At 32.8% G+C, this 16,664-nt stretch overlaps 1 protein-coding gene across 15 annotated transcripts in view; it reads left to right on the forward strand.

Annotated features, from left to right (window-relative positions):
* The window catches only part of LOC132726064 (inositol 1,4,5-trisphosphate receptor type 1-like), a 126,874-nt gene that overhangs the window by 56,279 nt on the left and 53,931 nt on the right, over positions 1 to 16,664 (forward strand). The window contains exon 1 of one of the 15 annotated variants that reach the window (XM_060711321.1): positions 453 to 592. The exons of the other annotated variants lie outside the window; for them this stretch is intronic. Within the exon in view, the coding sequence (XP_060567304.1) occupies positions 539 to 592 (54 nt within the window). The 5' untranslated portion in view covers positions 453 to 538. Of the gene's footprint in view, positions 1 to 452; positions 593 to 16,664 lie in introns of those variants that run through there. 15 annotated transcript variants of the gene reach the window in all.

Here is a 16,664-nt window from a genome sequence, read left to right on the forward strand (position 1 = left end):
AAATTGCAGACTCGGTTTGATTGAGTCTTAACATTAGGGATACTGAATAAGTAAAAGATCTCTCACACCCGCTAGCACCGGCTTGAGCGGTACTCAATTCTCAACACTTAATAGTGGCATCAATGATCCCGAAGGACCAGAAAGATATAACAACTCTGAAGTGAAGTACGGGGCAACATTTAACAGCTGCCACACAACACTTGACACCCGTTGTTGTAAAATCTGCTTCATGTTTTGCTTTAAAACAAACATTAGGTTTAAGGAAAACTATCACGATTGCACATATGTACATATTCCATGACCTTTATGAATAAAGTTTTTCAACAGCATCATTAGTTACACTACTTTTTTTCTTCCCTTTGATTCTTAAGTAATCACTAGTATGACATTCTTCTGCCATAGTATTATGTGTTAAGTGTACAATTTTTACATTCTTTGAAGTAATCTACGCATCAATATATACTTTTAGTCAGTTGTATTTAGGAAGACGTTACATTTGTTCCTACTTTAAAAAGTCCTGAATGTAAATAGCATAAAAATGGATACAGGAAGCGCAATTGTGACAAAATTGTTTCAAATGTTTGAACCGAAGGTGAGTTATTTAGTTTTTTAAAGTTTTGTTTAACATCGTTAAAGCTTTAGGTGTAATTATATATATAGTCAAGAGAAGAAACAGAATGAACTTTTAATTTATTTATTGGAATTGATTTAAGTATCACACCCCAAAATGAACGAACACGGTGTCAATAAATATATACCAATAGTACAGCCCATGAAACGGATTTACAGTATTGTAATAGTTCAATTGTATAGAATTAGACTCAATTAAGAATTCTATCAATATATTACAACCAAGTTTCTAACGGAATCACACAGTTATGCATATTTAAGGTATCTCATCTCTCATGTGAAATCTGGATGGGTAAAGACAAATCCCTTAAATAACTTTCAAAAGCATTATTGGCTCCTTTGAAAATTTATTTGAAATTTTTCAAATGTCTTCGTTGTTAGAAAAGCAGCGTTTTAATCTAAAATAAATATAAAAATATCTTATTCATGTCATGCAATGAGTTACATTTCTTCTGGTGTTTTTTTAAATGTCCATGTGTAATTGAAACAATCCATACAACTTATAAATAACATGTATAGGCTTCTTAAATGTGTTATCAAAGAAATTTATTGACACAAAACAGTACAAAACTATTAAAAAATTACTGGAAGGTATTGTGTTAATCATAGGTAAAATAAATGACATAAAATATCAATTAACTTAGCCTGTAATAATCACTAATGTACTAAATGGTAATAGATAAAGTAAATGATTACAATGAAAATTTTATATGATTCTTTAAGTTCCGGCTTTAAATATGTTAATAATTCACATATTCTACTATATCCCTCCAGTCAGGCATTGCTGGAGACGTACCAGGAATGTTTGTATTAATTGAGAATGACAATAAGGTATAAGTAAAAACAGCCATCGTTCCATTGCATGCTGGCCTCAGTTCTTTTCTTATTGTTTTGCTAGCATTGGATTAGTTAGAGGTTTTGTTTAGACAAGGTGTATGGAATATTTACCATGGTGGTGAATGCAAATGTGATTCTGGTCATTTTTGATTGTTCGTAGTTGTTTTTCCGTCACTAAGTAAAACAGTCATTAGAAGTATGCTCTGCTTGTATGTGATTCAATTTACCAACCACCAAGTCTGCAATGGAATATATCTCATAAAACTGTTTTAATTGGGTTGGAAATACAATACATTAGTATATAATTGACAATTACATGTTTCCACACAATTGTAGATGAAGATTGGTAAAAGTGTAAATTTGAAATGGATTGACAGAAACGAGTGAAAAGATAAAAATTATGTGTCTTAAACGTAGTTTTAGATATGGGAAACAAGACTGAAACAGGTGTTATCAGAGGTGGACGTAAGAGACAAAATATTATTCAACATCAAGATGTGTTGGAATATTCTGGTGTAAATTGGTAGCAACTGATACCTTAAAAGTTATTTTGAAATCGTAAAGAATAAAAGCTTCCTTGTTTCATTATTGAAAATGCAACCACCTTAGATAACATATGCGTGAAAATGAAACAAACTTTATCTTGACCTTAATATCTTAAAAAATCAGTCTTGCATATAAAAGAATGACGAATGAATCATTCAATGACCAAATGGAAAGTATCATATTGATGCGTATTTTATGTTCTACATAATTTCTAATCTGTATTCAAAAGAACGTTGATAACAATGGATAGACCTAGATCACTCTCTATCAGGCCTATATTGCAGACAATCATCGCAAATAATGAAAAGGTTAGCATATTTAAACAGCTTTATTGTTTTGTTAGATAAAGTTTAATCAGACATTTTACAAGAGGCATATTTTTACAGGGATTTTACTAATTACACACTATTTACATAGTTATTTAAATACAGGTATAGGCTGAAATCATAAATTTGCACAAATGTTTTGCATGTTTGTATCAAGAACAAAAAGAAAAGGATGTTGAATTTGATGTAGTCTTTTTGTAAACCTTTTTCAACTGGCGTTTGCTTTTCTTCTTAATTGTTTTGTAGGCTACTCAGTAAGGCTATGCACCTGTCTGATAGTCCTGTTTTCAAAGAGGTGTACGTGATAACCTATTTTTTCACCCCTCACCTTTTTCGTAATGTTAATTTCCCATAGGCCTCTGGGAGTTATTCTTACTGTTAATGCAAGTGTACCACGTGACTAAGAATTTTGTACTGTTACATAGGTAACAGTACTTTTTAACAGTATAAAATCTGGTCACGTGGTCTATTTTCTAAATAAAATGAAATAAAATGGCCGCCATTTTTTTCTCGATTCATTCTTATTTTCGACGTTCACCACGATAGGACATCACCATCTTCTCTGGAGTAACTATGACACCCATAAAATTTAGTTGTTTGCACCCTGGAGTGCTTTTCGCGTATAAAATATCTTTTTGTTGAATAGTCAAAAAGTAAACATCCGTTTTCAACGGAAGTAATTGCAATGTGAATAATTATGTGTCAAACTGGAACATGCAGACGATTTAAGCATGCAACAAAGGATTATTTAACAATTTTAATCAGTAAAACGTTACAGATATGGTGAAGAATATTCTGGAAACAAAAGGATCAGATTTCACAGATCATAACCGTATAAATGGGTTAGTGTTTTGTTTTCTAAATAAAACACAGCTTATTGTATGTTTATGACAAGTAGATATCATCACTTGCTTAAAGAATAAAAGAAAAAGAAAACTTCTCAAGTAGGCACAAAGTACACTTAAAACTTAAAAGATTAGTGTTACTCTTGGTTAATTTTTGTTACAGTTAGATTTAGTTGACAATTTCAGATCATCACAGTATTTTTGTTCGGGGTAATAAAATCGCTCGGGCAACAGTAGTTTCCTCGGGATGATATTTTTACTGTTACCCACCAACCCATGTGTTATTCATATAATGTATGTCTCTGGTTTTCATGATTTTAGTTTAGAGTAAGGTAGTATCTATAAAAATGAAGTATGAGCAAAGAAGTAATTAACATAAAATAAAAATCTCAAAACTGGAAACATAACAGTAAAACTTACGAACAAAACAAATTCGAAACGATGCTTAAATACCTTTCATTAATGAAACGATCAACAGCATCCTTTGGTAAATTATTGTAGCTGCTTTAATCAGATTGAACGTAATGGATTCAACAAATATGCTCACTATTGAGTTTAAAGAACTTTATTAAAAGAACAATGCTCTTTGTTGAATGTAAGATCATAGTTGTGTCAATTATGCTTAAAAGAGGTATAAACTATGTCAGTTTCACTCACAGATAAGATAAATGACAAATGAGACAAAATGTTGTTACACAATGATGAAAGATGCAGCTATTAAAAACATATTCATAACACTTGATTGTCAAACATGAAGCATGGCTGTTTGTTCTTTTCTGTCTTTATGATATCAGTTTGTTTGATTTTAAATTGTTCAAAAACGCATGCATTTAGTGATATTGGAAAACATCATTTGTCATACTTGACAAACAATGATGCCAAAATGTTGCAATTGCCAGATATTCTTTTGCTCGAAAGAATGACGAACGAAACAGTTCAACTGTTTTTGTTCTTGTTAGGTAACATTATTTTTGTTCATGGTAGATTTTTTTAGACAAGCAAAGAATTTTTTAAACCATGTGTTAATTATTTTCGTTAGATTACGAATGTTAAGCGATAATGTAGGTTTTATACGTCTGCTAAAATGATATATGTATATGTTGACTTGTTTATTAAGTTCAACTTGACTTTTTGAAATATTCTATCAAGAATAAGAATAGGTATATTTGGTAAAATATGAATTGCATATTAAATGAATAATATCCAAATTAAGAATGCCTTCAATTACATAAAACCGGCATGCAGTATTTATGAGACAGAGAACAATAGGTACATTATACAGAGCATAATTCATACTGCCTTTTAGTAAACGGCCATGATAGAAAGGTTTTTTTTCCAAACGGGTTCAACCATCTGTCAGTAAGAGAAATTCCCCTGGTCAAGATCATGCGATAGATTGATAGAAGGTAATGAATAATTGTGAACACATCATACTGTCCGCCGGACTGCAAGTTATCCTATGAATGTCCAGTAATGAGGTTAAAGCGATATTTTGTGTAACGAGTAGAATATTCAACGTGTGTTTTACAGTTCTAACAAAATACAGGTTTGTGCCAAATGAAACACCAAAAGCCTGGGAAAACATATTCAATTTAAAAATATTTATAATGATAAATAACTTAAGGAAAGTGTTGTTTTACAATGCAGTGTTTTTGAATTTGTCTTAAAGGGCTCATCGTCTGTAGCTACGTATTGTAGGTTCGTAAGTTTCTGAATGCCGTAGATTAATCTTTTCTTCATTCACCCTAAACAGTCACAATTTGTCTATTGTTAGAAACATTCTGATTTATAATACCAATAAGAAATCCTTGAAAGTGGAATATCCTATGTAAGTAATTACAGAAGAATTTGGAAAATTCGACTGTCAGTATTATTATTATTTAAAATCCTTATTGACAATGACAGTTTCAATTACAGGCACGATATATCACGAGTGATGATATATCATAATATGTGCAGAAAATAAATATAGGCATTAATATTTGCATCTATTGTATCTCATTTTCGCTACACGTAAAACTGCTTCCGAGGAATATTTGCGGATTTGTTTGTAGAAGAAGGAAAACAAATAAACTTGCGCTGCCCTCTTAAAGATGCTTCAAATATCAAAGTAAGTAAGATAACAAAGGCAACTGACGTATGTAAAGATAATGCATCATAATTAATAATAACCTTTCTTCAAACTTAGAAAAAAATGGAACAAAGCTTTAAACAAGTTTGTCTGATTAACATGGAGACTAACAACCCATCTAAATTTACAACAAAGGCAATATGTTTCTAAACGTTATACTGAAGATGTTTTCAAATAAATTCCTTCGTCTGATGTTTTAAACAATAATGTGATGAATACCTTAATGTGCGTTTTTGAAAACATCGACAGTTACAGTGAATAAATGTTATAAATTTATCAAGAGCACGTTTGTATCGTTTGTATTTATGACAATTACTTTCTTGCTTTTTAAAAGAACAAGTAGGTGAATACAAAATATAGACAATACATTAACTCGAACAGCAAACACTTCGAGTAGTGTAAAAATTACAAAATATAAAAATACTTTGCTATATTATGAAACAGTGAATTATTGAAATAGAGAATCATTGTAATTGGGGGATCATTGAAATAGGATTTCCAAAACAGTTTTTGGCATTTTGCATGGACTGCTCAAATTTTGTATATCCGTATTTTCTTAGCGTACATTTTGATGAAATCGAAATTATTGGAAATTATAGACGAAAGAAAATGCATAAATAACTAATATATCATTTTAAATATACATATATTTATAATATACATAATAGATGTTCTATAATTTTATTGCAATTTGTTTTACCGAACTATGATTCAAAAATAACTTTAAAAGGGTAACTATTTATTAATATCCCTATCCATATAACTATATATTAATGCCATTTTTTATTCAATAACGTTTTCATATTACAAATAGCTATATCTGCTGTGCTCTTCATCATCCTTAATGGACTTCTTTTATTTTATCTTATTTTCTTTCTGCTACTTTATTTTTAATTTTTATAATGATCTTGTATTTATTTATCATAAAATAGTCATTTTTCATGCTAAATTGCCTTTTTGGCAAATCAAACCATGTTTAATAGAATGCAATTATTTTTATAAGACCGATATCATCATAGGTATAAACTTAACGACTCATTAAAATTACATCATCACTTTACAGAACCGAGAGAGGTCGTTAACCTATATTTTTACCGAATTACATACTTTACAAAGAGAATATGAATGATATATTACATAACTGCTTACCATACATTCTCACACATGAATAACAATACAACATTTGTCCATTTTTTCACTTTGAAATTTTTCCGGGACATAGCTCTGAAACCATAAGCGGTATCAAAATTAAACTTTGTAGGCAGATAGATCTCATTAAATAAAAGTGCAATGTAAAACAACCGTAACTCCACCTTGGTTAATTTTGGAGTTATCGCCCGTTGTTCATTTTTACACTTTAAACATTGTCAAGGAGTATAAAAGATATGAATAAGACACTTTGTATGTAGATAGATCTCATTGGGTAGAAGTGCAGTGCAAAAGAACCATAACTCTGCCTTGCCTTGTTTATGAGTTAAATTGCCCTTTGTTCATTTTTCACTTTAAACTTTGTCCGGGACATAACTCTGATACTGTAAGAGGTATCAACCTGAAACTTTGTAGGTAGATAGATCTAATTGCGTAAATATGAGGTGCAAAAACCCATAACTCTCCATTGCCTATTTTTAGTTATTACCCTTTTTAAATTTTACACTGTCAACTTTGTCCGGAACATTACTTAAAAACTAGGAAAGGTATCAACAAGAAACTTAGTCGGACCGTAGATCTCATTGAAATGAAGTGCAGTGCAAAGAACAGTAACTCTGCCTGGCCCAATTTTGGAATTATTGCACTTTGAACTTTGTCCGGGACATAAATCATGACTCTGAAACTACAGCACTGTTCTGTGTCCAAAACCTATTCAGGGAACATCACCCGGTTCAACCGGCTCTTGATTTCATTAAGTAATCCCTCACCCGAACTTTCAACCTTTCTTGCCTAATAAAAAAGGGTCGATGCTTTATTCGAAGTACTTATGCTGTTACATTAAATGTGTTAGAGTAAAGGTTGAAAGATAATTTATTCGAGTAAGACACATCATTACAAAATATAAATATTTCATAAATGTATGATCTCTGTACAAATATTTTATTTACACCAAAACTCAACAATACGTTATATAATTAATCATTTACAGTGCACTTTAAGAAAGAGCCAAAACAATTTCCTACGTCAGTAAATCGGTTAAAGAGACTAGTTTTCTAAACGACCATATATCAAAGGCAGAGCTAATTTACTGTTGCTTATCAAAATTTATCCAGAGGTATAATTGCTAATTCTGATAAATAGGAAATAACCATTAATCCTTCAAGCCACTACGTAATAAATGTGAAATAAATTATTTATCACTTTCATTTCTATAACCGGTGTTTTAAAAGTTTGTCTATTGTAGATAACTTCTTAACTAATGGATGTAATTGAAAGAAACTTCGGGCTTTTAAGTTGATGTACCATTGGTATCTTGTCTACAAATAAATGGCTGAAAGTTACTATTAAGACATGGTAAAAGGCGGACAAAATGAACTGGTGCTAGTTAATTTAGAGCTCATAAAGCGGTTTGATATTTTTTGTTGTTGAATTTGTTACGGTTCACATGTTGACGGAGATGCATAAAGTGTTCATAACGATGATATATTGTTTAGTGTAAATTATTAAATATCTTTAAAAGGTCAATGGCCATATAGCTTTAACTTAATTGGTACGTAGGCTTATGTTTGGAACAAGTACTATAAAACTGTTATTCATATTTATCAAATATTAGATGGCAGCCCTCAAAAGCAACGACACAATGTCATAAATATTCTAGATACATGTTCTCCAAATTTTTTTGAAAGTTTAATGTTCCCCTCGCATTTGAGTTGTTTGACATCACATTAACTGGATTACCTTACAATTTATTTTGCATTGAAAAGAGTGTGTTTAGTGTCAAAACTGTTTGTCTGTGAAATAGCATACGCGTACCATTTAAATAGCATCATCATTGGTAAATAATAGAATGCTCCTTACTTATTAATGATATTGCAAAAGCTGTTAGAATTATATTTATAAGTGTTTGATTTTTTATGATTTTTTAATGCTGAAGCATATGATCTATCGAGCTATTTCTGTTAAGGTTAAGGATTTATATAATATAATTTGATAATAAGAATGTAAGCAAGCTTGTTTTGTTTAAGAGTATAGATAGTTCACATAAGAAATTATAATTAATCATGATGTACGTATTAATGGTGCCTCTAGTGCCATGCTGAGATGCCCTGATTGGAGTTAACATAAACTTTGTATCCGATCACATGAATCTCCCTGAAAATATGGAGGTACAAGATAAATTCATAAAAATGCAACATGACTGGGTATAAGTTTGTGTTTGCATCAAAACGAAATATTTATCACGGTCTGCGTGTATGACATTTAAAATCTTTAAATATAGAAAGACAAATATACATGCATATCTTCAGCCGAAACTTTAATAATTATTAAAGATATGATAAGAAGATATGTTACATATATAAACGGAAAGACATTTAGTACATTTAATCAGGTTTGTTGCACTGCCGAAACATGATGATCGTCTAGGACATCATTCTTGTTTTAGATATTTTGTTTCTTTTGGCAATATGCGATTCCAATTTTTTTCTGGAATACTTTTAAAATAACCTTTTATCGTATTTTGTTTTAACACATGTTTGTGGTGATACGTGAGCTTCATTACATTTACTTACTAAAGATCATGCACTGGTATTCTTGAAATGTCACGAAATGTCACAATGAAGATTTCAGGAACATCATCGGATGTTATTTAACTCTTGCTTTCACCAATAAATTATCAAAAGACCATTATCATATATACAAACCAATCTGAGTTGGTGTGTATGATAGCTTGCAGTTACCAAGTCAAGATAAAGGGACCTCCATTACTAAGTTTTTAATATGTCTACTACCGCCATTAGGCCTAAATTCTGTATGGACTAATGGTTTATGGGGTCGCATATTAAGATCAACTTGCCCCTCACAGCTGTACGTTTAAGTGCTTATTCAGAAACATGGAAAGTCGATTTCTCTACTCACGTGTCCGCTTGTGCCTGAAGTAATGTTGTATAGATCACCAGAGGTCTTCCTTGAGCTTAAAGCTGGAAAGTTACAATATGTATTGTAACGACCGGCGGGTGTCAGGTGAAAACACAAAACGCAACTAATATAAACGATTTGATCAAAAAGTTCTCAGTTTATTTAACATCTATAATGCGTTAATTAATACTTCATAAATATAGTAATAACGTTAAGCTTTCGTCTCTTATATAGATCTAAAGCGGAACTGTACATCACTAAGTCTAGAAAATATAGACTGTTTATCAAACAATAGTTATATGTAAACGTTAATCATTTGTGGACACAGCTCAGGACAATTGTTTACCAGGGACTTACTTGTACTAGATTTTATATTTGTATTTGCCGCTCTTAAGTTATTTACGTGTCTGAAAGCAGACGCAGATACTGACATCATCTTGAATCCAGCCAATATATAGGCTTCTGAGATGTGACCACGTGATTAAATTTGACCAATGACTGAATGCCCGGTGAGGAAGGTGTGTTCCTAGTGACCAATCAGATTTGTACCGGCTGCCGTTCTCCAATGAAATTGCAGAACGGCGACTGGCAGGAATTCCAGGACACCGTTCCCTTCAACGGACGTTCAGTCAAACTTATTACAAATCATGTTTAACATAAACAATATGATCAGTGCTTATACATCTAGAGTGATAGATTATTTCAAGACAAATGTTTTGATATATAAAACTTCTAAAACTATGCAATACTTCTATTACAATCGTGGAAAAACTATTCGAAGTGTAGCGGTTTGCAGACGCTCAGATTGAACGGTAAAAATTCTCACTGTGTTTGAATGAAACAGTATTAAAATCACAATTATATATGCTATGTATTTAAATCTAATGCTAGCTAGATAAGTTTGAGAACATATTGGTTCTTAGATAGGTCCCTTAAACCTTATCTTAGTAAATATCACAGATTCGTAATTATTTCTGTGACTGTTAACAACAATAACAACCAAAATGGCTGCCTCCATGAAATTTACAGTGTTTGTTGAACAAAATCATAAAAATAAGAAGATAAGCAGTGCTTCAAGTTGAATTAAAGGACATTTTAGGTAGATAAATATCCAAAATTACTTACTGAATTGATAATATAAGTTTTTAACAACAAATATACAAAATTAACAAGTTAATGAGACAAAAACATACATGTACAAAATATGGCAGTTTTTGATTTCCTTACACTCTCCCCAACTTTCAAAAACAAAATTCTCCTGAATTTTACTTAAACTATTAAATAGGCTTAAAAATGTTAAGGTGCTTCCTCTTAAGCACAGGCAATATATCAACTTGAACAGTATAAATTCTTGCAAGACATTACTTATAGCACAGTCTATACTATAACTTGAGATAAGTTAAATGATAAATGTAACATATATACGGCAAGTTTCATTTATGATATGTGCTATAAGTTAAAACAATATTTACTAGTGATAATTTCATAATATAACACATATAATTAGTAGGTATTTATAATACCTTTAACTGTCATTAATGAATGGTATCAGTTTGATTTACTGTTACATGTATGGTTTTCATATCCTAAGTGGTACATTCTGGCATTGCCTTAAAAGTTTGTCATTTTTGGTTTCCCTTAACATACAACCACATTCTACCATAGACAGCCATTTCTCATCTTTCATACCTTTTCCATTGGCAATGAACCTGAGAGTGGTATACATGTCAAACCTTGAATGAGAGGCTGGATGCTTGACTTTATCGGGTAGTGTATATGCCTTTGTACCTGGCAGTGCCAAGAAGTTAAACTCATCGAGAATATCAGATCTGTCCAAGTTGCTGGTGTTTGTACCACGCTCTTGAAGAATTTGGAATGAGAGAAATTCCAACTGAAGGAGTTTTTGATCAGGTGAAAGGGCTACCCAATTTTTAGGGGGCCACTTAATTGACAGGCTTCCTTCAGTTAAAGTGACTGCTTCAGAGGTTGTCCATTCTCTTCTCGCAGGCGGGAATAATGGCATGGCACCCATTCTCAACAATTTCATTGCACGATAAGGCAAGTTCTTATTATTAACTGTTGCACGGGTTGGTTGTTGTGCCAACATATCAGAGTTCATAGTGCTAATGATAGACATTTTCTGTTTTGAAGCAGTTACACTTGTTGAGTTAGCTGGCTTTATATTTACAGTTGATATTACAGGTGGTGAAGATAATTGTTCACAAACACTTGTTGAAGAATTAGGTACAGGTTGTAGTTTTGTTGAGGATTCTTCAGGTAATTCAGGTGAAGATGGAGCATCACTGGCAAGCTTTAATTTCTTGGTTCCCATTTCAATTTCAATTATTTTTACATTTTCTACAAGGCTTCTGTGAATACCAAGGACTGTAGCAACAGATGATTTAAGCTCTGGTTTATTTTTTGCAATATTAATGTCAAACTCCTTGTGACCTGATGGGTTCTTTAAAGTGGCTAGTCTGCGAGCGACAGCTCTCATGGCAAACTTGTCATCAAAGAAGTCACTTGTTAAGGTTGCTCTTATTTTGTGGTACCCCTGTTCAAAATCAACATGTGGACATGACGTGTTTAGGGATATTTGTTTTATGACTATATCAGTGTTTGTGAACTATTGGCATGGTTAACTCTTTTGGCATGGAGTATATCTCCTCATCTATATCCCAACCATCCAAAAGCTGTTGTCTGGTTTTTGAACATTTTCCTTCCATCTTCTTGGCCCACATTAACATCAGAGTTCTAATCTTAACAACATTTGGACTAAGCCTGTCAGATTTGGTGATGATTTTGCTATAATCATTTGGAAAGACAGATAAGTAAAACCCATTACTCTCATTAAATGTGTCATCATCCAGTTCTTTGAATTCAATAGGATGAGCTTTTGCACAATGTACTTTTAAGTCTGATACTCGTTTAAATTGAACCTCTTTTTTTATGCACAAAGGGCATACCACTGATAATATAGCATGTTCTTTACCAACGTGTTGTTTTAATTGTTTCCTGTTTGTAAAAGTAGACTTACAAACCTAGCAGGATTCCATTCTGAAAGAATATAAACATTGTTCATTGTCTTTGCACTTTGTATTTTTTTTCATATTTACTTAATATATATCAAGTTATTATCTTCTTATATTTTTATATAGTTGATTTTATTACATTCATATTAAATGTCAATTTCTTTAATGAAATGTTTTGTTTTTATAAAATTACTGTTATTTGCTAAATGTCACTGAGCTGTGTCCACTTATTTTTCTTCAAATATTTATTAACACATAAGTCAATCAAAGGGAGATAATTCCTGCCAAGTATATAAATATTTCCATTTAATCGCACTATAAACACAGGTCAAAATCTTTTACTTGATGCGCATTATCTCCATCAACAGAAAACTCTTCATTTCATTCGCGAATTGGTGCGTCCAGAGAACCGCCACCCCTTTTAGTAAGAAACATCGTTCCAGACCACAGTTTAATATACTTGTAACTAATTTTTAGGTTCATTATGGTTAATTTCTTATTTCACCGTTTAATCTTCATCATTAATTCTGACAAAGAATCACCTTTATATTACTTCCAGGAATGTAAAGTTAACAGTAACATAATTAACTGTTCAACATAAATTATAACGATTAACGATTTTTTTTTTTTTTAGGCACAGGAGATCCATTTGGGTGGGTTTTTACCTTTATATGGTAAAAGCCTGTCAACATGGTAAACTTTCGGCTTCATTTTTGGTGAACTTTTTACTAGATATGTCACATCATCTAGACGTTTAACAATAATATAGGGACCTTTCCACTTAGATGTAAGTTTAGAACATACACCAATCCTTCTTGCTGGATTAAACAGCCATACAAGTTGACCTTCACAGAGAGCCCTCTTCTTGGCTTTAAGATCATAATGACGTTTTTGATAGGTAGCACTTGTTTTTAAGGATTTTCTTGCATGTTCATGAACCTTTGCAATATTTTCTCGTAAAGCATCAATATAATCACAACAACCTTTAGTTTCGACATCAGTTTGTTGTGGTACACCAGTTACAGCTTCTAATGGCATTACAACATTTCGCCCAAATACCATTTCATTTGGACTTAAACCAGTACTTGTATGTTTAGATGCGCGATAAGCCATAAGTAATTGAGGCAGATAAACATCCCAGTTACGCTGATCGTTGTCACACAAACATAGTTAACATAGACTGGAGCGTTCGGTTAAAACGCTCCACACCTCCATTGGATTGTGGCCTTACGCTACTTGTTTGGACTTTATCAATATGTAAAAAGTTACATATTTCTTGGAAAAGGTTTGATGTAAAATTGGTACCTTGATCCGTTAATATTTGAAGCGGAGTTCCAAAGCGACAAATAAATTGATTGACAATTACTTCAACAATTGTTTTTGATTCTTGATTTGGTATTGCATATGCTTCTGTCCATCTAGTGAAACAGTCTAGAATAACCAATATGTATTTGTTGTTATTTTTAGTGAGAGGCAAAGGCTTTAACTTTAGATTAGCATCTAAAAGTCTGTCGAATATGTTTCTTAATCTATCGAGACCTTCGGTTACATCACTACTTGGCGAAATTATATCATCCATGTAAAGTAAGAGTTCAATCCATTGAAGACCACGTAAAACATCTTCCATCAGGCGTTGAAATGTTGATGGGCTGTTTGCTAATCCGAAGGGCATAACAGTCCATTGAAAGAGACCCAAGTTAGTGGCAAATGCTGTTTTCTGTCGATCTTCTGGTGCCATACCCACTTGCCAGAAGCCAGAACATAGGTCCATAGAACTATAAAATTTAGAATTTGCCAATGCATCAAGACATTCGTCAACGCGTGGAAGAGGATATGCATCTTTAACTGTTAAGTCATTAAGAAGCCTGTAGTCTACACAGAATCGATCGTATGCTACCATCTTTCTTCGTAACAAGTACCACCGGCGAGCTCCAAGGACTATTAGAAGGCTCGATTACACCTTTTTCAAGCATTTTGTATATTTCTTCTCTTTCAGCTTGTCGTTTGCCTATAGGTTGGCGTCTTGCAGGTTGTCTAACTGGTATGGCATTGCCTGTATGTATTTTATGTTGAATGCGATCACACTTTCCGAGGTCATTTGATGTTTTGGCAAATATACTTTCATATTCAATAAGCAGTTCTTTTAATTCATTACTTTCAGTTTCTAATAGATGTATGGAACTTCTTTTGTGTAAATCAATTAAATGTTCTGGTAGTTCATTTTGCTTCTCTTTAATATCTTTATTAATTATTCTTACTGCTTCTTTATTAACATTACAATCAATATATGGTTCACAAGACCCTACAGCCTGATTTTTATATAATGTCACACTTTTGTCTGAACCATTAACAAAATTAACACATACATCACTTTTTGATGTTTTAACTACACCAGGGACAATACCAATATCATCAGTCATCATTTTTACTGGCTCTGTGAGACCATATTCTGTTAATTTGTCTGATTTATTTATTTCAACAGGTAACCATACTGCTGAATTTGCAGGAACTACTGTTGTTCTTCTTACTAGAACTCTACATGTCACAGATTTATCACTACCTACCCAACAGTTTATTTGATTATGTTTTGTAACAATTTTTCCAGTTTTATAATTGATAGTCTCTACATACTGCAAGAGAAAGTCTTGGCCAATTATACCTTCTTGCCCAATGTCACATATAAGAACAGACTGTTCAAAGAAATGTCCATTTAATTCAATTTTTATAATAGTTTTGCCTATTGTTTTGATAATTCCACCACTAGCATCATGAACAGGAGAAATAAAAGGTTCAATTTTTGGTTGTTGCTTTTTGTCTATTTTATTGTAGGTGTCAAATGAAATGATTGTTACTGTAGAACCATTATCTATCAAAAATTCAGTTTGTTGCCCTAATATTTTACCATTTGTATAAAATCCATTATCCCATTTCTTATCTAATATATGGCCTGTTCTTACAGTATCTGATTGAATATTAACTTCATCAGGCCTTTTTGTTTCGTTTGTCGGCTCATGGCCTACTGGGTCGACAAGTTTCCGTTTCCCAAATTTACAGGTAAATTTTTGCCTTGATTTGTTGGGTTCATCTGATGTTGATAATTTGGATATTTGGGTTTTGAGGGGCAATCTCTATACAGATGGTCAGTGGCATTGCAAGTATAACAATGACGAGTAGGTCTGGGCCTTGCAGTTGGTCTTTTTTCAGCAGATTGGGCAGCAGCATGTTCAAGTCTCTCAAGCCTTGAATCTAATTTTTGAAGAAGTTTGGAAATGTTAGTGTCAACACCAGCTGTATCAATAGCACGAACATTATTCCTAGAGCTTTTATTTTCAGCCTCGCCTATGATAGACTCATACCTATCAATAACTGCGGCAGCATCTTGCAAAGTGATGCAATTATTATCAATGCACCTACATTTCATTTCAACTGGTATCAATTTATACAGATGATTAAGTGCTATGGCATCTTGAGCTTTGCTATCAAGTTGATAATATGCCTTCTTGGTGAGTTGGCGAATATCATCACATAATGCAGTTATACTCTCGCCTTGTTTTCGCTGCCTTGCCTCAAGCATGTTTAGCCATTTACCAGCATGAATACTGCTGCCAAATCTGTGCTGCATCTGGTATGCCAGTGAATTGTAGTCTTGACGCTGATGTTGATCTAGACTCATGTAAAAGGTTCGAGCCTGGCCACGAAGAGATGCCGCTAGAAATAGGACCTTATTTCTATTGTCCAATTACCCAACTCAGCACAATTTTCAAAATGTGAGCAATATTCTTCCCAACATTCATGTCCAGAATATGGTTCGGGTTTCAAACTTGGCAATGAAGAATTACTTGGACGGTAAGAGTGAGGTGGTTGGCACCTTTCAAAGTTATCAACATGATGCGTGTGACCACCTGTATAAATGTTACTATGATTAATATTTTGTCTGTAATCTTGTCTGTGCTCAAATCTTTCTTGAGGTCTCTCAAGATGATAGCGTCTGTCCCCAGAATGGTATTTTTTGACTTCTGTGATGATGTTCACTTCGCCTTTGGTAACAAGGTGAAGGACTAGACTGATAATGTCTATTATGTGATCTGGGAGAGCGCATTGGACTAGGGCTCATGTCAGATGAACTAGAACGGTAACGTATTCCGGTCTGTCTATGGTACCTAGACGACCTTGATCTAGACTGGTTGCGTCTACTATGGGATCCATGAGGGCGCCTTCTATGTTTATGTGAATTGTCAGACTTTGGAGATTC

The sequence above is a fragment of the Ruditapes philippinarum genome, unplaced genomic scaffold (assembly GCF_026571515.1).
Source record: "Ruditapes philippinarum isolate M1 unplaced genomic scaffold, ASM2657151v2 ctg462_1_1_1_1, whole genome shotgun sequence".
In the NCBI taxonomy this organism is placed as follows: domain Eukaryota; kingdom Metazoa; phylum Mollusca; class Bivalvia; order Venerida; family Veneridae; genus Ruditapes; species Ruditapes philippinarum.